The sequence below is a fragment of the Dendrobates tinctorius genome, unplaced genomic scaffold (assembly GCF_039654945.1).
Source record: "Dendrobates tinctorius isolate UK_male_01 unplaced genomic scaffold, ASM3965494v1 ptg000046l, whole genome shotgun sequence".
Taxonomy (NCBI): Eukaryota; Metazoa; Chordata; class Amphibia; order Anura; family Dendrobatidae; genus Dendrobates; species Dendrobates tinctorius.
In genome coordinates, this window is record NW_027361714.1 from 82,888,696 (window position 1) to 82,915,014 (window position 26,319).

The window sequence follows — 26,319 nt, forward strand, 5'->3', positions numbered from 1 at the left end:
CTCGGAAGGGAAGTAGTGACGTTTTGGAATGCAGACTTTGATGGAATGGTCTGCGGGTGTCATGTTGCCTTTGGAGAGCCCCTAATGTACCTAAACAGTGGAAACCCCCACAAGTGACCCCATTTTGGAAACGAGACCCCCTAAGGAACTTATCTAGATGTGTGGTGAGCGCTTTGAACCCCCAAGGGCTTCACAGAAGTTTATAATGCCCGGGCATGAAAATAAAAAAATCGTATTTTTTTCCACAAACATGATCAATTAGTCCCCAATTTTTTCATTTTCCCAAGGGTAACAGGAGAAATTGGACCCCCAAAAGTTGTTGTCCAATTTGTCCTGAGTATGCTGACACCCCATATGTGGGAGAAAACTACTGTATGGACACACGTCGGGGCTCGGAAGGGAAGCAGTGACGTTTTGGAATGCAGACTTTGATGGAATGGTCTGCGGGTGTCATGTGCGTTTGGAGAGCCCCTGATGTACCTAAACTATTGAAACTCCCCACAAGTGACCCCATTTTGGACACTAGACCCCCCACGGAACTTATCTAGATGTGTGGTGAGCACTTTGAACCCCCAAGTGCTTCACAGAAGTTTATAACACTCTGACGTGAAAATAAAAAAATCATTTTTTTCCACAAAAATGATATTTTTGCCCCCAATTTTTTATTTTCCTAAGGGTAACAGGAGAAATTGGACCCCAAAAATTGTTTTGCAATTTGTCATGAGTAGGCTGATACCCTACATGTGGGGGTAAAACACTGTTTGGGCGCATAGCAGAGCTTGGAAGGGAAGGAGCACCATTTGACTTTTTCAACTCAGAATTGGCTGGAATTGAGATCAGACACCATGTTGCATTTGGAGAGCCCCTGATGTGCCCAAACAGTGGAAACCCCCAATTCTAACTCCAACCCGAACCCCAACACGCCCCTAACCCTAACCCTAGCCCTAGCCCTAACCCTAGCCCTAACCCTAGCCCTACCCTAACCCTAGCCCTAACCCTACCCCAACACACCCCTAGCCCTAACCCTAACCCTAATGGAAAAATGGAAATAAATACATTTTTTTTATTTTATTATTTTTCCCTAACTAAGGGGGTGATAACGGGGGGTTTGATTTACTATTTATGGCGGTTTTTATGTTTGGCAGCTGTCACACGCTAAAAGACGCTTTTTATTGTAAAAATAGTTTTTGCATCACCACATATTGAGAGCTATAATTTTTCCGTATTTTGACCCACCAAGTCATGTGAGGTCTTATTTTTTGCGGGACGAGTTGACGTTTTTATTGGTACCATTTTCGGGCACCTGGAATTTTTTGATCACTTTTTATTCCGATTTTTGGGACGCAGAATGAACAAAAACCAGCGTTTCATGAATTTCTTTTGGGGGGGTGCGTTTACACCGTTCCGCGTGCGGTAAAATTGATAAAGTGGTTTTATTCTTCTGGTCAGTACGGTTACAGCGATACCTCATTTAAGTCGTTTTTTATGTTTTTGTCGGTTTTATGCAATGAAAACTATTTTATATAAAAAATAATTATTTTTGCATCGCTTTATTCAGCGAGCTATAACTTTTTTATTTTTTCGCTGATGATGCTGTGTGGCAGCTCGTTTTTTGCGGGACAAGATGACGTTTTCAGCGGTACCATGGATATTTATATGCGTCTTTTTGATCGCGCGTTATTACACTTTTTGTTTGGCGGTATGATAATAAATCATTATTTTTGCTTCGTTTTTTATTTTTATTTTTTAAGGGGTTCGCTAAAGGGGTTAACTAATGGCACAGTTTTATAGGGCGGGTCGTTACTGACGCGGCGATACCTAATATGTGTACTTTTATTGTTTTTTTTTTTATTATTTCCAAAAAATGGATTTATTGGGGGAATTTTTTTTTTTTTTCTAATATATTTGGCGATTTTTTTTTAATTATTTTTACACTTTTTTTTATTTTTTTTTTTACTTTATTAAATAGTCCCCGGTGGGACATCACTGTCCTGTGACAGATCTCTGATCTGTCACATCACAGATCACTGTGACAGATCAGCGATCTGACACAGGCACTGCAGAAGGCTTCCTCATGCCTGCGCTTTGCAGGCACTGAGGAAGCCAGCTTCCTGCAGGCCCCCGAAGGCCCCCGTCGCCATCTTGGATTCGGGGGCCTGGAGGAAAGGAGCCCCCCGCAGCAGCGCTGCACATTGCGCTGCAGTGGGGGGCTCAGGGAAGCACGGAGGGAGCCCCCTCCCTGCCGATGCTTCCCTTTAACCCCCGGTACACCGCGATCGTGTTTGATCGCGGTGTGCAAGGGGTTAACGTGTCGGGGGCGGTCCGTGACCGCCCCTGACACATTGTGCCGGGTGTCAGCTGTGATAATCAGCTGACACCCGGCCGCGATCAGCGGCGCTCACCACGTGGGCGCCGCTGATCGCGGTAGACGTACTATCCCGTCCACGGTCATACGGGCCCGGGTACCGTGGACGGGATAGTATGTCGGATGTCAGGAAGGGGTTAATTAGATTGGTAGTGCTTTTGTGATATGTACTTTCAAAGACAGAGCTTGACAATGCTTCTGTTCACATGTTTAATAATTCATTATCTAAGCCAGGGTTCCCCAACTCCAGTCCTCAAGGCTCACCAACAGATCATGTTTTCAGGATTTCCTTTGTATTGCTCAGGTGATAAGTGCTTCACCTGTGCAATACAAAGGAAATCCTGAAAACATGATCTGTTGGTGAGCCTTGAGGACTGGAGTTGGGGAACCCTGATATAAGCAATAACTCATAGACTTGTGAAACTAAATTGTATAAACAATTTAATGTGTGAATTGCTATTCACTCACAATTATTTTGGCAAAATGCATGCGTATTATTTTGGTGTATGCATAAATGTACATGTGGTTTCTCTTTCTTGGTTAATAAACAAATTAAAAAAAAAGAACCTTTTTTGCTGCAATTTTTAGGCTGGGGGGGATAAGTATCCATGGCCCCATACCAGCCTGAGAATACCAGCCCCCAGCTGTTTGCTTTAGCAAGGCTGGTTATTATTTATTTATATAGAACCATTGATTTGATTCCATGGTGCTGTACATGAGAAGGGGTTACATACAAATTACAGATATCACTTACAGTAAACAAACTAACAATCACAGACTGATATAGAGAGGAGAGAGGACCCTGCCCTTGCGTGCTGACATTCTACAGGATGGTGGGGAAGGAGACAGTAGGTTGGTGGGTTGCAGCAGCTCGTGTTGGTGAGGCGGTAGCTCTAGTAGTGGGGAGGAGGCCGCGGGGATCATTGCAGGCTGTAGGCTTTCCAGAAGAGATGGGTTTTCAGGTTCCGTCTCAAGGATCTGAGTGTGGTTGATAGCCAGACGTGTTGGAGCAAGGAATTCCAGAGGATGGGTGCTCTTCGGGAGAGGTCTTGGAGGCGGTTGGGTGAGGAGCAAATAAGTGTGGAGGAGAGGAATTCTTAGGAGGATCAGAGATTACGTGAGAGAAGATATCGGGAGATTAGTTCAGAGATACATGGAGGAGACAGGTTATAGATGGCCTTCTAGGTCAGTATTAGGTTAGTTTCACACTTCCTCTGTGAAGCTCCGCCCCCGGCCACACCTCCTCTGGTCAGCTCCGCCTGTCAGCATGCGGCCTGCGTACCCTACCTTTAGCATTAGGTATGCAGGCTGTGCCGATGAATGCAGATGCCTCCGCATGCGTCTTTTTGACGGTGCAGCAACCTGCTCCAAACGCATGTTGCATTTTGGTGCGCTCACCGCACCGTCAAAAAGACGCAAGCGGAGGCATCTGCACGGCCTGCGTACCTAATGCTAAAGATAGGGTATGCAGGCCGCATGCCGACAGAGGCGGAGCTTCACGGAGGAAGCCTGCAGCCATCTGTAGCTCCTCCATACGCTAGTGTGAAACTAGCCTTAGTAATCTGAATTGGATACGCTGAGGGAGTGGGAGCCAGTGAAGAGATTTGCAGAGGGGAGAAGCGGAGGAGTAGCGAGGAGAGAGGTGAATTAGTCGGGCAGCAGAGTTAAGGATGGAATTAAGGCTGGTTGTCAAAAATGGGGGGGGACCCCACACCATTTTTTTAAAGGCTTTATTTAAATTAAAAAAATAAATGACACCCAATGAGTGGGTGGTGCTGGTCACTGGAGCTTGGTGGGGCTTCACACATACACTGAACCAAATCTGCTGCGGCTTTGTCACAGAACAGATTATATCAGTGACTGCCATCCCCTGTGCAGATTAGAAGCTGCAGACCCCCATCACTGGCCATCACAGTCTGTTCTCACTGCTGCCAGCAGCCGAGCCCCATCACTGCCAGCAGCCTGGGACAATGAGGGAAGGAATCACTGATAATGAGTGAGTTATGTATTGTAATCATGGAGTGGCCCAGAATACAGGACGATTTTCCCTCCTCACTAGAGTTTCACTTTCCATAGATAACTGTTCAGTGTGTGTCTGGCGTAGGAGCAGCTGTGTGGTTCTGCTCTCTGCACTGAGGCTGCTAGAGGGGGAGGATTTGTTACTGTGTGAGGAGGGCTTGTAGGAGGAAACGACCAGTTCTCATTTCAATGCCAGAACACACACCCCCTTGGACGTTCTGATCAGAAGAGAGTGATATCTAGAAAACCCTGCAAAATGGTGACAGAAGGTAAATTACTTATTGTCATCATTCTGCAGCCCAGATATGCACTGAGATTATGTGAAAAGCCTGGACAACCCCTTTAAGGCCTTTTTCACACTTCCGTTTTTGACCATCAGTCAAAATCTGCCGTTTTTGCAAAGAAACGGATCAGCCATTTTTTTTGGCAGATCCGTTTTTTTCCCCATTGACTTGCATTACCGGCGGATCTTGACAGATGGCCATCCGTTGGATCCATTTTTTTGCGGATCCGTCAATTTTTTTGCATCCGCAGACATGCCTGGACGGACCATGCAACATTTTTTTGTACTGCAGGATCCGCATTTTTATAGAGCGCATGCCCAGAGGAATGAAGTTAGGATGAAATTTAACCCTGAAATCATTTCTGGCAGAGAAAAAAAAAATTCTCTCTCTCTCTCCTTCCCAGGCAGAGGTTCCTTTAACCCCTTAGTGACAGAGCCAATTTGCAGCTTAATGACCAGACCAATTTTTACAATTCTGACCACTGTCTCTTTATGAGGCTATAACTCTGGAACGCTTTAACGGATCCCGCTGATTCTGAGATTGTTTTTTCGTCACATATTGTACTTCATGTTAATGGTAAAATTTCTTCGATATGACTTGTGATTATTTATGAAAAAAATGAAATATGGCGAAATTTTTTTAAATTTTGTAATTTTCAAACTTTAAATTTTTATGCCCTTAAATCAGAGAGATATGTCACACAAATTTCTTAATAAATAACATTTCCCACATGTCTACTTTACATCAGCACAATTTTGGAAACAAATTTTTTTTTGTTAGGAAGTTATAAGGGTTAAAAGTTGGACAGCGATTTTTCATTTTTACAAAAAAATTAACAAAACCATATTTTTTAGAGACCACATCATATTTAAAGTCATTTTGAGGGGTGAAGATGACAGAAAACACCCAAAAGTGATAACAATCTAAAAACTGGACCCCTCAAGGTGCTCAAAACCACATTCAAGAAGTTTATTAACCCTTTTCATGCTTCACAGGAACTGAAGCAATGTGGAAGGAAAAAATTAACATTTAACTTTTTTTCCAAAAAAATTACTTTTGAACCAATTTTTTTTATTTTCACAAGTGTTAGAAAAGAAAATGAACAAAAAAATTCATTGTGCAATTTCTCCTGAATACGCTGATACCACATATGTGGGGGTAAACCACTTTTTGGGCGCACAACAGGGATTGGAACGGAAGGAGCGCCGTTTGACTTTTCCAATGCAGAATTGGCTGGATTTGAGATCTGATGCCATGTTGCGTTTAGAGAGCTTCTGATGTGCCTAAACAGCGGAAACCCCCCACAAGTGACACAATTTTGGAAACTAGACCCCCTAAGGAACTTATCTAGATGTGCAGTGACCACTTGCAACCCCCAAGTGCTTCACAGAAGTTTATAACATACAGCCGTAAAAACAAAAAGATAATTTTTTTTCACAAAAATGATCTTTTTGCCCCCAATTTTTTATTTTACCAAGGGTATCAAGAGGAATTGGACCCCAAAAGTTGTTGTGCAGTTTGTCCTGAGTATGCTGATACCCCATATGTGGGGGTAAACCACTTTTTGGGCGCACGGCAGGGATTAGAACGGAAGGAGCACCGCTTGACTTTTCCAACGCAGAATTGGCTGGATTTGAGATCTGACGCCATGTTGCGTTTATAGAGCTTCTGATGTGCCTAAACAGTGGAAACCCCCCACAAGTGACACCATTTTGGAAACTAGACCCCCTAAGGAACTTATCTAGATGTGCGGTGACCACTTGCAAAATGATCTTTTTGCCCCCAATTTTTTATTTTACCAAGGGTATCAAGAGGAATTGGACCCCAAAAGTTGTTGTGCAGTTTGTCCTGAGTATGCTGATACCCCATATGTGGGGGTAAACCTCAGTTTGGGTGCACGGTAGAGCCAGGAAGGGAAGGAGCACCGTTTCAATTTTAATCTCAAAATTGTGAGACCGGATGCCATGTCGGGTTTGAACATGTGCCTAAACAGCAGAAACCCCCCAAAACTGACCCCATTTTGGAAACTACACCCCTCAAAGATTTTATCCAGGGGTATATTGAGCAATTTGAACCCACAGATACGACACAGAATTTGATAACATTGTGCCGACATATTGAAAAAGTTCATTTTTTCCACAAAAATCTTGGTTTAGACCTGAATTTCTCACTTTTGTCAGAGATTGCACCAAAAAGTGGACCCAACAATTTGTTATCCACTTTCTTATGAGCGTGGCGATATCCCATATGTAGTCAAAAAGGACTGTTTGGACAAACTGCAGGGCTCAGACAGGAAGGGGCACAATGTGACTTTATTTGAAAATCCTTTCAGGAATTATTACTCACAGAGGGAGGCATGCTCCTAAAAGTACTTTGGCTGATTATAAAACTTGGTCTTGCTAACAAAACAGCTGTCCCACATTTGCGTTAATTGTAGCAGGAAGAAAAAACTGTATGGAATGAAGGGCAAAATGTGGAGGAAAATGCAGCCAACTATGTGGCAAAGCTGAGTTTGTTCCAAAGATGAAAGAACACCAGCTGCACTAGAATTGCACAGACTTTCAGGGACCGGTCGTACAGCGTCCTTTTAGCTCCATCAACCCCTATATGAGAGACGAATGTGCCAATAGACGTGGTGCACCATAGCAAGCTCCCACCCGCCAAGGTCAGAACCGCTATATGCACAAAACAATCAATCCCCTACAGAATCTGTATTGTCTGGTACCAGAGGTTCGGCAAGAACCTTACGGTAAAGTCCATAGTGTATAAGTACGGAACTTCCTCATTTTTAGAAATCCTCCAATAAAATGATTATGCCCGAATCACCAACATAAATATAAGTAATATAAATGGAAGCCAAAGTTTTGTGTAGCAAGACAGTCATAAAAACAGTCAAAGTTAGGTAAATGGTAAAAAATGTTTGTGAGTAATCAGGTCTTAGAATTTTCAAATGACTTGACTTTTCAGGAACATTTGTGGGGTCCACACTCGAGCGTACAGACTGGGTACGTGGACGAGAATTTGTTGGAATAGCAGTTTGGTATGGGATTGATCAAGCCCTAGAATTTTCAGATGACCTGACTTTTCAAGAACATTTGTGGGGTCCACACTCTGGGTTGTTCAGATGTGGGTACGTGGATGAGAATTTGTTGGAATAGTAGTTTGGTATGGGATTGATCAAATGTTGGAATTGTGGAATGGGGTAAAAGGGGACTACTAATGAAAATTTCTCTATTACTTGTTCCAAATTACTCTACTGAGGCCAATAAGCAGAAAATAAAACTTATATAAAAAAACTAATAATTGTGGGTGGTGTGGTAGGTCTCAAAGCAGGGGGAGATACAAAGGCCTGGTTGGGATGGGCATGTGGGGCAGTAGTACCGGGAATCACTCCGTTTGCCATGCTTCCTGCAAACCCGGCATCGTTTTTGAGGATACCTTTGGGTGGGCATGACAGGGACAGGGTGTGGAAAATGGCGCTCTGCAAGTCTCCGGGAATCCTCAGACTGAAAGGCTTCCCCCGGTGCCATTGACTGAAACAGGAGGCCCTCAACAATTTTTTCCTGAAACTGGAGGAATGTAAGGGGTCCTTGGGCTTTTTTATATAGTACGAAACTGTTGTATGTGGCAGTTTGAATAAGGTAGATGGCCACCTTTTTGTACCAGGCCCTGGTCTTCCGCTTGACCAGGTAAGGTTGCAGAACCTGGTCTGATAAGTCAACGCCACCCATAAACTTATATTCTGTGACACAGACCGGTTTTTCCTTGTCCCTGGTGGCACCCCTCTCTCTGACCGTCACAGTGGTGTCCGCATGCAGTGTGGTAAGCATGTAAACGTCCTTCCTGTCCTTCCACTTCACTGCAAGGAGTTGGTCATTTGCAAGTGAGAAAGACGCCCCCTGCTCCAAACGCCTGGACACCAACTGTGACGGAAACCCCACTCTATTTTTCCTGATTGTCCCACAGGCCCCTGTATTTGCAGAGTGGAGGTATTTATATAGAGGGACGCTTGTATAATAATTGTCCATATATACATGGTACCCTTGATTTAGAAAGGGTGTCATTAGCTCCCAGACAATTTTGCCTGGGATGCCAATTGTCTGGGGGCAGTTTGGAGGGTTTATTTGGCGGTCCCTACCTTCATAAATTAGGAAGGTGGAAGTGTACCCTGATGAGCTCTCACAAGTTTTGTATAATTTTATGCCGTATTTGGCACGCTTGGAGGGGATAAATTGGCGGAATGACAGACGGCCCTTGTAGCTCATCAAGGACTCGTCGACTGCCACATTTTTCTCTGGGGTATAGGAATTTAGAAATAAATTTTGCAGAAGGGAAATTAGGGGTCTCAATTTATTTAGCCGATCATAATTGGGGTCAGTTCTTGGGGGGACTTGGGAATTGTCACTGAAGTGGAGGAATCTCATCAGGGCTTCATAACGAACTCGGGACATGACAGCTGCAAATACATGGGTGCTGTGGACAGCTTTTGTTGCCCAGTAAGAGCGGAGTGAGGGTTTTTTTTACTAAACCCATATTCAGGGTAAGGCCTAAAAATTTTTTTATTTCAGGGACATTGGTGGGCATCCAGGAACAGGAATGAAAGGCAGTGGGTTTTTGGGAAATATATTGTCGGGCATATAGGTTTGTCTGGTGGACGATCAATTCTAGGACTTCGGGGCTAATGAAAATTTGGAAATAATCAATGGGGGTAAAATTAGTGACATCAACTGTTATTCCAGGGACAGCAGAAAAAGGGGGAATTTGAGGGGAAAATGAGGTGTCATTATACCACAGCGATGGGGGGACTGTGGTACTTGGCCCTGCCTCTGAAGCTTCAGCAGTGACGACCGACTCCGCTACCATCGGGCTGAGGGATCCCGTGGAGGAAGAGTCGTCGTCACTGTCAGAAAGCTGCTCAGCTTCAGAGGCAGATTCTGTTTCACTGCCGGAGCAAAGCAGGCTGTAAGCTAGCTCCGCGCTGTACGTTTTCTGCGCCATTTTATTTCTCTGCCTAATGAATACTAACTCTAATCTAACCCTTTTTTTCCTCCTAACCCTAATATGTGTAACCCTAACCCTAGTAGCACGTATACCCTAACCCTAGTAGCACGTATACCCTAACCCTAGAGGCACGTATACCCTAATCCTAGTAGCACGTATAACCCTAACCCTGGTAGCACGTATAACTAGCACGTATAGCCCTAACCCTGGTAGCACGTATAACCCTAACCCAGCACTAACCCTAACCCTAGCACGTATAGCCCTAACCCTAAAAATTTTTTTTTTTTATTATCCCCTGACAATGGGGATGGGGATGTGGGGGATTTGGAGGGGTAATCTGATTTTTATGACGCTGCGGACGCAGCAAAATCAGATTTCACTTTGCTGACAGGGCAGCACTTGAGCTGTAGTTTATCTCTCTTCTCTCCCAGAACAACTACAAGTAGAGAAGAGAGACAGCACAGCCCAAGTGCTGCCATATTTACAAATATTGGGGGCTATGATCACTGTGATAGGGTCTATCAGTGATCAAAACCCAGCAACCAATGAGAAAATTCTCACTGGTTGCTGGGTACAGTCAGGCAGATCTTGCCGGGCGCACTGCGCATGCGCCCATTTTCTTTCTGCCGAGGAAGGAGGGGGGCCAGGAGTGCAGGGGGGGAATCGAAAAGGTACCGGGGGGATCGGAGGACCCGGGGACCACTTTTCTCTCCCCTCGATCACATCAGAGGGGAGAGAAACTAAATATAAAATCACGTTTTTTTTTGGTTGCGGTCGCCGTTATAGGGTTAATAACGGCGATCGCAACCCTGGGGTCGGTAAATACCGACCCGGATGATGTTCTCCAGGGTCTCGGCTGCCTGCAGTAAGGCAGATCTTGGCGGGCGCACTGCGCATGTGCCCGCCATTTTCTTTCTACCGAGGAAGGAGGAAGGCCAGGACAGGAGGAAGGAGGGGGGCCAGGAATGCGGGGGGAATCAAAAACGTACCGGGGGGGGAATCGGAGGACCCAGGGACCCCTTTTGTCTCCCCTCGATCACATCAGAGGGGAGAGAAACTAAATATAAAATCGCGTTGTTTTTTTTTACGGTCGCCGTTATAGGGTTAATAACGGCGATCGCAACCCTGGAGTCGGTAAATACCGACCCGAATCATGTTCTCCACCGAGACCCCGGAGAAAATCCGACTGTGAGGGGCGCTGTTTCCTTTCTCCACGGTGCTGTGGTTTAAGTACCCATAGCGACCGCTGTTAAAAGGCGTATCGGCAGTCATTAAGGGGTTAAAATTCTTCGTAAAAAAAACGGCTCCGGTGGCATCCGTTCACATCACTTTGGGACGGATCCACTTTCCACCTTTTTGGCGGATTGCAACTGACACAAAAAACTGAAGTGTGAAACAGGCCTGTTTGGCTCCGCCTGGGCATCCTGCACATGCTTCCTCACCACATGACAAGGTGCCCCTAGCAGATGAGGGCCTGATGAAGGTGCCCATGGCTTCCATGTTGGTACTCGTGCGTGGCCGGGCTTTAGAGGAGGCCGTGATTAGGACTATATACTGGAATATTTTGGCCTGGCAGCACACAGAACAAGCAAGCAGGGTCAATTCCTTACTGAGATAAAAATAAAAAATGAAAAAAAAAAAATCCAATTAGTAAAAGTCAGATGAGTGAAAATACAAGACTGAACCTGGGAAATTCTAGCAGCTCATGGATTATTCAACCACAGACATTTCCTACAAAAAAAATGAAAAACAAGCTTTTTCTTATTTTTTGACCCTAAAAAAATAGCAACAAAAATAAAATTCACAACACATCAGCTGGTGCCCTGTAACCTATGCCCTACCTTATAGCCTATGCCCACCGTTATAACCAACGCCCTAACTCACAGCCTATGCCCTACAGCCCAGACGTTCCTTCTCTTATCGGACACAACCTCCCCTCCCCGCCTTTCCTCATTCCGCTGCCGTTCTTCTATCTGTGGCTGTTTAACTGCGCATGACCAAGGAATTCTCGTGGAGAGACCTCTACTGCGCATGGTCCAAGAAATCCCGCGTCCTCCGGCGGGAAGACATGTGGTGAGCTAATCAATCTCGCGTTACTACGTATTCTCCAAGCGCATGCGCGGTGAGTATAGTTCACGTGTAACAGAAGCCGGTTGCCGCGAGTGTCCGGTTTGTTCGGAGAGTGTGTCACGTGTCTGCGGGCTTTCTGTTATCTGCGGTGTAATAAAATAAGACTCTCCCGTTCCTTCCAGCTACTTGTTAACCTCTTTGGCGGTGTGTCTGCGTAGTGTGTACAGGGGCGGCGTGCCTATGGTGAAAGTGCAGAGGGATTGAGTGATGTGGATTGTGGAACTTCTCCCGAATCTGCCCAGTTCCCATGTCTGTACACTCGCTGCATGGTACTGGCCTCCTGCATGTGGTGCTGGTGAACTGTGACCTTCATAGTCATGGCTGTGAGCCTCGTACACAGGTTACATGGCCGTGAGCCTGCCCTGTCTCCTGTACACATGGCCTCGTACACAGGTTACATGGCCGTGAGCCTGCCCTGTCTCCTGTACACATGGCCTCGTACACAGGTTACATGGCGGTGAGCCTGCCCTGTCTCCTGTACACACATGGCCTCACACAGGTTACATGGCCGTGAGCCTGCCCTGTCTCCTGTACACACATGGCCTCACACAGGTTACATGGCCGTGAGCCTGCCCTGTCTCCTGTACACACATGGCCTCGTACGCAGGTTACATGGCCGTGAGCCTGCCCTATCTCCTGTACACACATGGCCTCATACACAGGTTACATGGCCGTGAGCCTGCCCTGTCTCCTGTACACACATGGCCTCGTACACAGGTTACATGGCCGTGAGCCTGCCCTGTCTCCTGTACACACATGGCCTCGTACAAAGATTACATGGCGGTGAGCCTGCCTTGTCTCCTGTACACACATGGCCTCACACAGGTTACATGGCCGTGAGCCTGCCCTGTCTCCTGTACACACATGGCCTCACACAGGTTACATGGCGGTGAGCCTGCCCTGTCTCCTGTACACACGTGGCCTCACACAGGTTACATGGCCGTGAGCCAGCCCTGTCTCCTGTACACACATGGCCTCGTACACAGGTTACATGGCTGTGAGCCTGCCCTGTCTCCTGTACACACATGGCCTCGTACACAGGTTACATGGCCGTGAGCCTGCCCTGTCTCCTGTACACACATGGCCTCACACAGGTTACATGGCCGTGAGCCAGCCCTGTCTCCTGTACACACATGGCCTCACACAGGTTACATGGCCGTGAGCCAGCCCTGTCTCCTGTACACACATGGCCTCGTACACAGGTTACATGGCTGTGAGCCTGCCCTGTCTCCTGTACACACATGGCCTCGTACACAGGTTACATGGCCGTGAGCCTGCCCTGTCTCCTGTACACACATGGCCTCACACAGGTTACATGGCCGTGAGCCAGCCATGTCTCCTGTACACACATGGCCTCGTAAACAGGTTACATGGCTGTGAGCCTGCCCTGTCTCCTGTACACACATGGCCTCGTACACAGGTTACATGGCCGTGAGCCTGCCCTGTCTACTGTACACACATGGCCTCGTACACAGGTTACATGGCCGTGAGCCTGCCCTGTCTACTGTACACACGGCCTCGTACACAGGTTACATGGCTGTGAGCCTGCCCTGTCTCCTGTACACACATGGCCTCATACATAGGTTACATGGCCGTGAGCCTGCCCTGTCTACTGTACACACATGGCCTCGTACACAGGTTACATGGCTGTGAGCCTGCCCTGTCTCCTGTACACACATGGCCTCATACATAGGTTACATGGCCGTGAGCCTGCCCTGTCTACTGTACACACATGGCCTCGTACACAGGTTACATGGCTGTGAGCCTGCCCTGTCTCCTGTACACACATGGCCTCGTACATAGGTTACATGGCCGTGAGCCTGCCCTGTCTCCTGTACACACATGGCCTCGTACACAGGTTACATGGCCGTGAGCCTGCCCTGTCTCCTGTACACACATGGCCTCGTACACAGGTTACATGGCCGTGAGCCTGCCCTGTCTCCTGTACACACATGGCCTCGTACACAGGTTACATGGCCGTGAGCCTGCCCTGTCTCCTGTACACACATGGCCTCGTACGCAGGTTACATGGCCGTGAGCCTGCCCTATCTCCTGTACACACATGGCCTCATACACAGGTTACATGGCCGTGAGCCTGCCCTGTCTCCTGTACACACATGGCCTCGTACACAGGTTACATGGCCGTGAGCCTGCCCTGTCTCCTGTACACACATGGCCTCGTACAAAGATTACATGGCGGTGAGCCTGCCTTGTCTCCTGTACACACATGGCCTCACACAGGTTACATGGCCGTGAGCCTGCCCTGTCTCCTGTACACACATGGCCTCACACAGGTTACATGGCGGTGAGCCTGCCCTGTCTCCTGTACACACGTGGCCTCACACAGGTTACATGGCCGTGAGCCAGCCCTGTCTCCTGTACACACATGGCCTCGTACACAGGTTACATGGCTGTGAGCCTGCCCTGTCTCCTGTACACACATGGCCTCGTACACAGGTTACATGGCCGTGAGCCTGCCCTGTCTCCTGTACACACATGGCCTCACACAGGTTACATGGCCGTGAGCCAGCCCTGTCTCCTGTACACACATGGCCTCACACAGGTTACATGGCCGTGAGCCAGCCCTGTCTCCTGTACACACATGGCCTCGTACACAGGTTACATGGCTGTGAGCCTGCCCTGTCTCCTGTACACACATGGCCTCGTACACAGGTTACATGGCCGTGAGCCTGCCCTGTCTCCTGTACACACATGGCCTCACACAGGTTACATGGCCGTGAGCCAGCCATGTCTCCTGTACACACATGGCCTCGTAAACAGGTTACATGGCTGTGAGCCTGCCCTGTCTCCTGTACACACATGGCCTCGTACACAGGTTACATGGCCGTGAGCCTGCCCTGTCTACTGTACACACATGGCCTCGTACACAGGTTACATGGCCGTGAGCCTGCCCTGTCTACTGTACACACGGCCTCGTACACAGGTTACATGGCTGTGAGCCTGCCCTGTCTCCTGTACACACATGGCCTCATACATAGGTTACATGGCCGTGAGCCTGCCCTGTCTACTGTACACACATGGCCTCGTACACAGGTTACATGGCTGTGAGCCTGCCCTGTCTCCTGTACACACATGGCCTCATACATAGGTTACATGGCCGTGAGCCTGCCCTGTCTACTGTACACACATGGCCTCGTACACAGGTTACATGGCTGTGAGCCTGCCCTGTCTCCTGTACACACATGGCCTCGTACATAGGTTACATGGCCGTGAGCCTGCCCTGTCTCCTGTACACACATGGCCTCGTACACAGGTTACATGGCCGTGAGCCTGCCCTGTCTCCTGTACACACATGGCCTCGTACACAGGTTACATGGCCGTGAGCCTGCCCTGTCTCCTGTACACACATGGCCTCGTACACAGGTTACATGGCCGTGAGCCTGCCCTGTCTCCTGTACACACATGGCCTCGTACACAGGTTACATGGCCGTGAGCCTGCCCTGTCTCCTGTACACACATGGCCTCGTACACAGGTTACATGGCCGTGAGCCTGCCCTGTCTCCTCTACACACATGGCCTCGTACACAGGTTACATGGCCGTGAGCCTGCCCTGTCTCCTGTACACACATGGCCTCGTACACAGGTTACATGGCCGTGAGCCTGCCCTGTCTCCTGTACACACATGGCCTCGTACACAGGTTACATGGCCGTGAGCCTGCCCTGTCTCCTGTACACACATGGCCTCGTACACAGGTTACATGGCCGTGAGCCTGCCCTGTCTCCTGTACACACATGGCCTCGTACACAGGTTACATGGCCGTGAGCCTGCCCTGTCTCCTGTACACACATGGCCTCGTACACAGGTTACATGGCGGTGAGCCTGCCCTGTCTCCTGTACACACATGGCCTCGTACACAGGTTACATGGCCGTGAGCCTGCCCTGTCTCCTGTACACACATGGCCTCGTACACAGGTTACATGGCCGTGAGCCTGCCCTGTCTCCTGTACACACATGGCCTCGTACACAGGTTACATGGCTGTGAGCCTGCCCTGTCTCCTGTACACACATGGCCTCACACAGGTTACATGGCCGTGAGCCTGCCCTGTCTCCTGTACACACATGGCCTCACACAGGTTACATGGCCGTGAGCCTGCCCTGTCTCCTGTACACACATGGCCTCACACAGGTTACATGGCCGTGAGCCTGCCCTGTCTCCTGTACACACATGGCCTCACACAGGTTACATGGCCGTGAGCCAGCCCTGTCTCCTGTACACACATGGCCGTGAGTTTGCCCTGTCTCCTGTACACACATGGCGTCATACACAGGTTACATGGCGTTGAGCCCGCCCTGTCTCCTGTACACACATGGCCTTGTACACAGGTTACATGGCCGTGAGCCTGCCCTGTCTACTGTACACACATAGCCTCGTACACAGGTTACATGGCTGTGAGCCTGCCCTGTCTCCTGTACACACGTGGCCTCACACAGGTTACATGGCCGTGAGCCAGCCCTGTCTCCTGTACACACATGGCCTCGTACACAAGTTACATGGCTGTGAGCCTGCCCTGTCTCCTGTACACACATGGCCTCGTACACAGGTTACATGGCCGTGAGCCTGCCCTGTCTCCTGTACACACATGGCCTCACACAGGTTACATGGCCGTGAGCCAGCCCTGTCTCCTGTACACACATGGCCTCACACAGGTTACATGGCCGTGAGCCTGCCCTGTCTCCTGTACACACATGGCCTCACACAGGTTACATGGCCGTGAGCCTGCCCTGTCTCCTGTACACACATGGCCTCACACAGGTTACATGGCCGTGAGCCTGCCCTGTCTCCTGTACACACATGGCCTCACACAGGTTACATGGCCGTCAGCCTGCCCTGTCTACTGTACACACATGGCCTCGTACACAGGTTACATGGCTGTGAGCCTGCCCTGTCTCCTGTACACACATGGCCTCACACAGGTTACATGGCGGTGAGCCTGCCCTGTCTCCTGTACACACATGGCCTCGTACACAGGTTACATGGCCGTGAGCCTGCCCTGTCTCCTGTACACACATGGCCTCGTACACAGGTTACATGGCTGTGAGCCTGCCCTGTCTCCTGTACACACATGGCCTCACACAGGTTACATGGCCGTGAGCCTGCCCTGTCTCCTGTACACACATGGCCTCATACACAGGTTACATGGCCGTGAGCCTGCCCTGTCTCCTGTACACACATGGCCTCGTACACAGGTTACATGGCGGTGAGCCTGCCCTGTCTCCTGTACACACATGGCCTCGTACACAGGTTACATGGCCGTGAGCCTGCCCTGTCTCCTGTACACACATGGCCTCGTACACAGGTTACATGGCCGTGAGCCTGCCCTGTCTCCTGTACACACATGGCCTCGTACACAGGTTACATGGCTGTGAGCCTGCCCTGTCTCCTGTACACACATGGCCTCACACAGGTTACATGGCCGTGAGCCTGCCCTGTCTCCTGTACACACATGGCCTCACACAGGTTACATGGCCGTGAGCCTGCCCTGTCTCCTGTACACACATGGCCTCACACAGGTTACATGGCCGTGAGCCAGCCCTGTCTCCTGTACACACATGGCCTCACACAGGTTACATGGCCGTGAGCCTGCCCTGTCTCCTGTACACACATGGCCTCGTACACAGGTTACATGGCCGTGAGCCTGCCCTGTCTCCTGTACACACATGGCCTCATACATAGGTTACATGGCCGTGAGCCTGCCCTGTCTCCTGTACACACATGGCCTCGTACACAGGTTACATGGCGGTGAGCCTGCCTTATCTCCTGTACACACATGGCCTCGTACACAGGTTACATGGCGGTGAGCCTGCCCTGTCTCCTGTACACACATGGCCTCACACAGGTTACATGGCCGTCAGCCTGCCCTGTCTACTGTACACACATGGCCTCGTACACAGGTTACATGGCGTTGAGCCTGCCCTGTCTCCTGTACACACATGGCCTCACACAGGTTACATGGCCGTGAGCCTGCCCTGTCTCCTGTACACACATGGCCTCGTACACAGGTTACATGGCCGTGAGCCTGCCCTGTCTACTGTACACACATGGCCTCGTACACAGGTTACATGGCTGTGAGCCTGCCCTGTCTCCTGTACACACATGGCCTCACACAGGTTACATGGCCGTGAGCCTGCCCTGTCTCCTGTACACACATGGCCTCACACAGGTTACATGGCCGTGAGTCAGCCCTGTCTCCTGTACACACATGGCCGTGAGTTTGCCCTGTCTCCTGTACACACATGGCGTCATACACAGGTTACATGGCGTTGAGCCCGCCCTGTCTCCTGTACACACATGGCCTCGTACACAGGTTACATGGCCGTGAGCCTGCCCTGTCTACTGTACACACATGGCCTCGTACACAGGTTACATGGCTGTGAGCCTGCCCTGTCTCCTGTACACACATGGCCTCACACAGGTTACATGGCCGTGAGCCAGCCCTGTCTCCTGTACACACATGGCCTCGTACACAGGTTACATGGCCGTGAGCCTGCCCTGTCTCCTGTACACACATGGCCTCACACAGTTACATGGCCGTGAGCCAGCCCTGTCTCCTGTACACACATGGCCTCACACAGGTTACATGGCCGTGAGCCAGCCCTGTCTCCTGTACACACATGGCCTCGTACACAGGTTACATGGCTGTGAGCCTGCCCTGTCTCCTGTACACACATGGCCTCGTACACAGGTTACATGGCCGTGAGCCTGCCCTGTCTCCTGTACACACATGGCCTCACACAGGTTACATGGCCATGAGCCAGCCCTGTCTCCTGTACACACATGGCCTCGTACACAGGTTACATGGCTGTGAGCCTGCCCTGTCTCCTGTACACACATGGCCTCGTACACAGGTTACATGGCCGTGAGCCTGCCCTGTCTACTGTACACACATGGCCTCGTACACAGGTTACATGGCTGTGAGCCTGCCCTGTCTCCTGTACACACATGGCCTCATACATAGGTTACATGGCCGTGAGCCTGCCCTGTCTACTGTACACACATGGCCTCGTACACAGGTTACATGGCTGTGAGCCTGCCCTGTCTCCTGTACACACATGGCCTCGTACATAGGTTACATGGCCGTGAGCCTGCCCTGTCTCCTGTACACACATGGCCTCGTACACAGGTTACATGGCCGTGAGCCTGCCCTGTCTCCTGTACACACATGGCCTCGTACACAGGTTACATGGCCGTGAGCCTGCCCTGTCTCCTGTACACACATGGCCTCGTACACAGGTTACATGGCCGTGAGCCTGCCCTGTCTCCTGTACACACATGGCCTCGTACACAGGTTACATGGCCGTGAGCCTGCCCTGTCTCCTGTACACACATGGCCTCGTACACAGGTTACATGGCCGTGAGCCTGCCCTGTCTCCTCTACACACATGGCCTCGTACACAGGTTACATGGCCGTGAGCCTGCCCTGTCTCCTGTACACACATGGCCTCGTACACAGGTTACATGGCCGTGAGCCTGCCCTGTCTCCTGTACACACATGGCCTCGTACACAGGTTACATGGCCGTGAGCCTGCCCTGTCTCCTGTACACACATGGCCTCATACACAGGTTACATGGCCGTGAGCCTGCCCTGTCTCCTGTACACACATGGCCTCGTACACAGGTTACATGGCCGTGAGCCTGCCCTGTCTCCTGTACACACATGGCCTCGTACACAGGTTACATGGCGGTGAGCCTGCCCTGTCTCCTGTACACACATGGCCTCGTACACAGGTTACATGGCCGTGAGCCTGCCCTGTCTCCTGTACACACATGGCCTCGTACACAGGTTACATGGCCGTGAGCCTGCCCTGTCTCCTGTACACACATGGCCTCGTACACAGGTTACATGGCTGTGAGCCTGCCCTGTCTCCTGTACACACATGGCCTCACACAGGTTACATGGCCGTGAGCCTGCCCTGTCTCCTGTACACACATGGCCTCACACAGGTTACATGGCCGTGAGCCTGCCCTGTCTCCTGTACACACATGGCCTCACACAGGTTACATGGCCGTGAGCCTGCCCTGTCTCCTGTACACACATGGCCTCACACAGGTTACATGGCCGTGAGCCAGCCCTGTCTCCTGTACACACATGGCCGTGAGTTTGCCCTGTCTCCTGTACACACATGGCGTCATACACAGGTTACATGGCGTTGAGCCCGCCCTGTCTCCTGTACACACATGGCCTTGTACACAGGTTACGTGGCCGTGAGCCTGCCCTGTCTACTGTACACACATAGCCTCGTACACAGGTTACATGGCTGTGAGCCTGCCCTGTCTCCTGTACACACGTGGCCTCACACAGGTTACATGGCCGTGAGCCAGCCCTGTCTCCTGTACACACATGGCCTCGTACACAAGTTACATGGCTGTGAGCCTGCCCTGTCTCCTGTACACACATGGCCTCGTACACAGGTTACATGGCCGTGAGCCTGCCCTGTCTCCTGTACACACATGGCCTCACACAGGTTACATGGCCGTGAGCCAGCCCTGTCTCCTGTACACACATGGCCTCACACAGGTTACATGGCCGTGAGCCTGCCCTGTCTCCTGTACACACATGGCCTCACACAGGTTACATGGCCGTGAGCCTGCCCTGTCTCCTGTACACACATGGCCTCACACAGGTTACATGGCCGTGAGCCAGCCCTGTCTCCTGTACACACATGGCCTCACACAGGTTACATGGCCGTCAGCCTGCCCTGTCTACTGTACACACATGGCCTCGTACACAGGTTACATGGCTGTGAGCCTGCCCTGTCTCCTGTACACACATGGCCTCACACAGGTTACATGGCGGTGAGCCTGCCCTGTCTCCTGTACACACATGGCCTCGTACACAGGTTACATGGCCGTGAGCCTGCCCTGTCTCCTGTACACACATGGCCTCGTACACAGGTTACATGGCTGTGAGCCTGCCCTGTCTCCTGTACACACATGGCCTCACACAGGTTACATGGCCGTGAGCCTGCCCTGTCTCCTGTACACACATGGCCTCATACACAGGTTACATGGCCGTGAGCCTGCCCTGTCTCCTGTACACACATGGCCTCGTACACAGGTTACATGGCGGTGAGCCTGCCCTGTCTCCTGTACACACATGGCCTCGTACACAGGTTACATGGCCGTGAGCCTGCCCTGTCTCCTGTACACACATGGCCTCGTACACAGGTTACATGGCCGTGAGCCTGCCCTGTCTCCTGTACACACATGGCCTCGTACACAGGTTACATGGCTGTGAGCCTGCCCTGTCTCCTGTACACACATGGCCTCACACAGGTTACATGGCCGTGAGCCTGCCCTGTCTCCTGTACACACATGGCCTCACACAGGTTACATGGCCGTGAGCCTGCCCTGTCTCCTGTACACACATGGCCTCACACAGGTTACATGGCCGTGAGCCAGCCCTGTCTCCTGTACACACATGGCCTCACACAGGTTACATGGCCGTGAGCCTGCCCTGTCTCCTGTACACACATGGCCTCGTACACAGGTTACATGGCTGTGAGCCTGCCCTGTCTCCTGTACACACATGGCCTCATAAAAAAAGGTTACATGGCCGTGAGCCTGCCCTGTCTCCTGTACACACATGGCCTCATACACAGGTTACATGGCCGTGAGCCTGCCCTGTCTCCTGTACACACATGGCCTCGTACACAGGTTACATGGCCGTGAGCCTGCCCTATCTCCTGTACACACATGGCCTCGTACACAGGTTACATGGCTGTGAGCCTGCCCTGTCTCCTGTACACACATGGCCTCATACATAGGTTACATGGCCGTGAGCCTGCCCTGTCTCCTGTACACACATGGCCTCGTACACAGGTTACATGGCGGTGAGCCTGCCCTATCTCCTGTACACACATGGCCTCGTACACAGGTTACATGGCGGTGAGCCTGCCCTGTCTCCTGTACACACATGGCCTCACACAGGTTACATGGCCGTCAGCCTGCCCTGTCTACTGTACACACATGGCCTCGTACACAGGTTACATGGCGTTGAGCCTGCCCTGTCTCCTGTACACACATGGCCTCACACAGGTTACATGGCCGTGAGCCTGCCCTGTCTCCTGTACACACATGGCCTCGTACACAGGTTACATGGCCGTGAGCCTGCCCTGTCTACTGTACACACATGGCCTCGTACACAGGTTACATGGCTGTGAGCCTGCCCTGTCTCCTGTACACACATGGCCTCACACAGGTTACATGGCCGTGAGCCTGCCCTGTCTCCTGTACACACATGGCCTCACACAGGTTACATGGCCGTGAGTCAGCCCTGTCTCCTGTACACACATGGCCGTGAGTTTGCCCTGTCTCCTGTACACACATGGCGTCATACACAGGTTACATGGCGTTGAGCCCGCCCTGTCTCCTGTACACACATGGCCTCGTACACAGGTTACATGGCCGTGAGCCTGCCCTGTCTACTGTACACACATGGCCTCGTACACAGGTTACATGGCTGTGAGCCTGCCCTGTCTCCTGTACACACATGGCCTCACACAGGTTACATGGCCGTGAGCCAGCCCTGTCTCCTGTACACACATGGCCTCGTACACAGGTTACATGGCCGTGAGCCTGCCCTGTCTCCTGTACACACATGGCCTCACACAGTTACATGGCCGTGAGCCAGCCCTGTCTCCTGTACACACATGGCCTCACACAGGTTACATGGCCGTGAGCCAGCCCTGTCTCCTGTACACACATGGCCTCGTACACAGGTTACATGGCTGTGAGCCTGCCCTGTCTCCTGTACACACATGGCCTCGTACACAGGTTACATGGCCGTGAGCCTGCCCTGTCTCCTGTACACACATGGCCTCACACAGGTTAAATGGCCATGAGCCAGCCCTGTCTCCTGTACACACATGGCCTCGTACACAGGTTACATGGCTGTGAGCCTGCCCTGTCTCCTGTACACACATGGCCTCGTACACAGGTTACATGGCCGTGAGCCTGCCCTGTCTACTGTACACACATGGCCTCGTACACAGGTTACATGGCTGTGAGCCTGCCCTGTCTCCTGTACACACATGGCCTCATACATAGGTTACATGGCCGTGAGCCTGCCCTGTCTACTGTACACACATGGCCTCGTACACAGGTTACATGGCTGTGAGCCTGCCCTGTCTCCTGTACACACATGGCCTCGTACATAGGTTACATGGCCGTGAGCCTGCCCTGTCTCCTGTACACACATGGCCTCGTACACAGGTTACATGGCCGTGAGCCTGCCCTGTCTCCTGTACACACATGGCCTCGTACACAGGTTACATGGCCGTGAGCCTGCCCTGTCTCCTGTACACACATGGCCTCGTACACAGGTTACATGGCCGTGAGCCTGCCCTGTCTCCTGTACACACATGGCCTCGTACACAGGTTACATGGCCGTGAGCCTGCCCTGTCTCCTGTACACACATGGCCTCGTACACAGGTTACATGGCCGTGAGCCTGCCCTGTCTCCTCTACACACATGGCCTCGTACACAGGTTACATGGCCGTGAGCCTGCCCTGTCTCCTGTACACACATGGCCTCGTACACAGGTTACATGGCCGTGAGCCTGCCCTGTCTCCTGTACACACATGGCCTCGTACACAGGTTACATGGCCGTGAGCCTGCCCTGTCTCCTGTACACACATGGCCTCATACACAGGTTACATGGCCGTGAGCCTGCCCTGTCTCCTGTACACACATGGCCTCGTACACAGGTTACATGGCCGTGAGCCTGCCCTGTCTCCTGTACACACATGGCCTCGTACACAGGTTACATGGCGGTGAGCCTGCCCTGTCTCCTGTACACACATGGCCTCGTACACAGGTTACATGGCCGTGAGCCTGCCCTGTCTCCTGTACACACATGGCCTCGTACACAGGTTACATGGCCGTGAGCCTGCCCTGTCTCCTGTACACACATGGCCTCGTACACAGGTTACATGGCTGTGAGCCTGCCCTGTCTCCTGTACACACATGGCCTCACACAGGTTACATGGCCGTGAGCCTGCCCTGTCTCCTGTACACACATGGCCTCACACAGGTTACATGGCCGTGAGCCTGCCCTGTCTCCTGTACACACATGGCCTCACACAGGTTACATGGCCGTGAGCCTGCCCTGTCTCCTGTACACACATGGCCTCACACAGGTTACATGGCCGTGAGCCAGCCCTGTCTCCTGTACACACATGGCCGTGAGTTTGCCCTGTCTCCTGTACACACATGGCGTCATACACAGGTTACATGGCGTTGAGCCCGCCCTGTCTCCTGTACACACATGGCCTTGTACACAGGTTACGTGGCCGTGAGCCTGCCCTGTCTACTGTACACACATAGCCTCGTACACAGGTTACATGGCTGTGAGCCTGCCCTGTCTCCTGTACACACGTGGCCTCACACAGGTTACATGGCCGTGAGACAGCCCTGTCTCCTGTACACACATGGCCTCGTACACAAGTTACATGGCTGTGAGCCTGCCCTGTCTCCTGTACACACATGGCCTCGTACACAGGTTACATGGCCGTGAGCCTGCCCTGTCTCCTGTACACACATGGCCTCACACAGGTTACATGTCCGTGAGCCAGCCCTGTCTCCTGTACACACATGGCCTCACACAGGTTACATGGCCGTGAGCCTGCCCTGTCTCCTGTACACACATGGCCTCACACAGGTTACATGGCCGTGAGCCTGCCCTGTCTCCTGTACACACATGGCCTCACACAGGTTACATGGCCGTGAGCCAGCCCTGTCTCCTGTACACACATGGCCTCACACAGGTTACATGGCCGTCAGCCTGCCCTGTCTACTGTACACACATGGCCTCGTACACAGGTTACATGGCTGTGAGCCTGCCCTGTCTCCTGTACACACATGGCCTCACACAGGTTACATGGCGGTGAGCCTGCCCTGTCTCCTGTACACACATGGCCTCGTACACAGGTTACATGGCCGTGAGCCTGCCCTGTCTCCTGTACACACATGGCCTCGTACACAGGTTACATGGCTGTGAGCCTGCCCTGTCTCCTGTACACACATGGCCTCACACAGGTTACATGGCCGTGAGCCTGCCCTGTCTCCTGTACACACATGGCCTCATACACAGGTTACATGGCCGTGAGCCTGCCCTGTCTCCTGTACACACATGGCCTCGTACACAGGTTACATGGCGGTGAGCCTGCCCTGTCTCCTGTACACACATGGCCTCGTACACAGGTTACATGGCCGTGAGCCTGCCCTGTCTCCTGTACACACATGGCCTCGTACACAGGTTACATGGCCGTGAGCCTGCCCTGTCTCCTGTACACACATGGCCTCGTACACAGGTTACATGGCTGTGAGCCTGCCCTGTCTCCTGTACACACGTGGCCTCACACAGGTTACATGGCCGTGAGCCTGCCCTGTCTCCTGTACACACATGGCCTCACACAGGTTACATGGCCGTGAGCCTGCCCTGTCTCCTGTACACACATGGCCTCACACAGGTTACATGGCCGTGAGCCAGCCCTGTCTCCTGTACACACATGGCCTCACACAGGTTACATGGCCGTGAGCCTGCCCTGTCTCCTGTACACACATGGCCTCGTACACAGGTTACATGGCTGTGAGCCTGCCCTGTCTCCTGTACACACATGGCCTCATAAAAAAAGGTTACATGGCCGTGAGCCTGCCCTGTCTCCTGTACACACATGGCCTCATACACAGGTTACATGGCCGTGAGCCTGCCCTGTCTCCTGTACACACATGGCCTCGTACACAGGTTACATGGCCGTGAGCCTGCCCTATCTCCTGTACACACATGGCCTCGTACACAGGTTACATGGCTGTGAGCCTGCCCTGTCTCCTGTACACACATGGCCTCATACATAGGTTACATGGCCGTGAGCCTGCCCTGTCTCCTGTACACACATGGCCTCGTACACAGGTTACATGGCGGTGAGCCTGCCCTATCTCCTGTACACACATGGCCTCGTACACAGGTTACATGGCGGTGAGCCTGCCCTGTCTCCTGTACACACATGGCCTCACACAGGTTACATGGCCGTCAGCCTGCCCTGTCTACTGTACACACATGGCCTCGTACACAGGTTACATGGCGTTTAGCCTGCCCTGTCTCCTGTACACACATGGCCTCACACAGGTTACATGGCCGTGAGCCTGCCCTGTCTCCTGTACACACATGGCCTCGTACACAGGTTACATGGCCGTGAGCCTGCCCTGTCTACTGTACACACATGGCCTCGTACACAGGTTACATGGCTGTGAGCCTGCCCTGTCTCCTGTACACACATGGCCTCACACAGGTTACATGGCCGTGAGCCTGCCCTGTCTCCTGTACACACATGGCCTCACACAGGTTACATGGCCGTGAGTCAGCCCTGTCTCCTGTACACACATGGCCGTGAGTTTGCCCTGTCTCCTGTACACACATGGCGTCATACACAGGTTACATGGCGTTGAGCCCGCCCTGTCTCCTGTACACACATGGCCTCGTACACAGGTTACATGGCC

At 51.7% G+C, this 26,319-nt stretch overlaps 1 protein-coding gene across 2 annotated transcripts in view; it reads left to right on the plus strand.

Annotated features, from left to right (window-relative positions):
- Positions 1-11,572: 11,572 nt before the first annotated feature.
- Positions 11,573-26,319, plus strand: part of PDSS2 (decaprenyl diphosphate synthase subunit 2) — a 353,108-nt gene continuing 338,361 nt past the window's right edge. The window contains exon 1 of one of the 2 annotated variants that reach the window (XM_073576076.1): positions 11,573-11,742. In XM_073576076.1, coding sequence (XP_073432177.1) covers positions 11,663-11,742 — 80 coding nt within the window. In that variant the 5' untranslated portion in view covers positions 11,573-11,662. Of the gene's footprint in view, positions 11,792-26,319 lie in introns of both variants that reach the window. The other variant, XM_073576077.1, reaches the window with a different exon arrangement.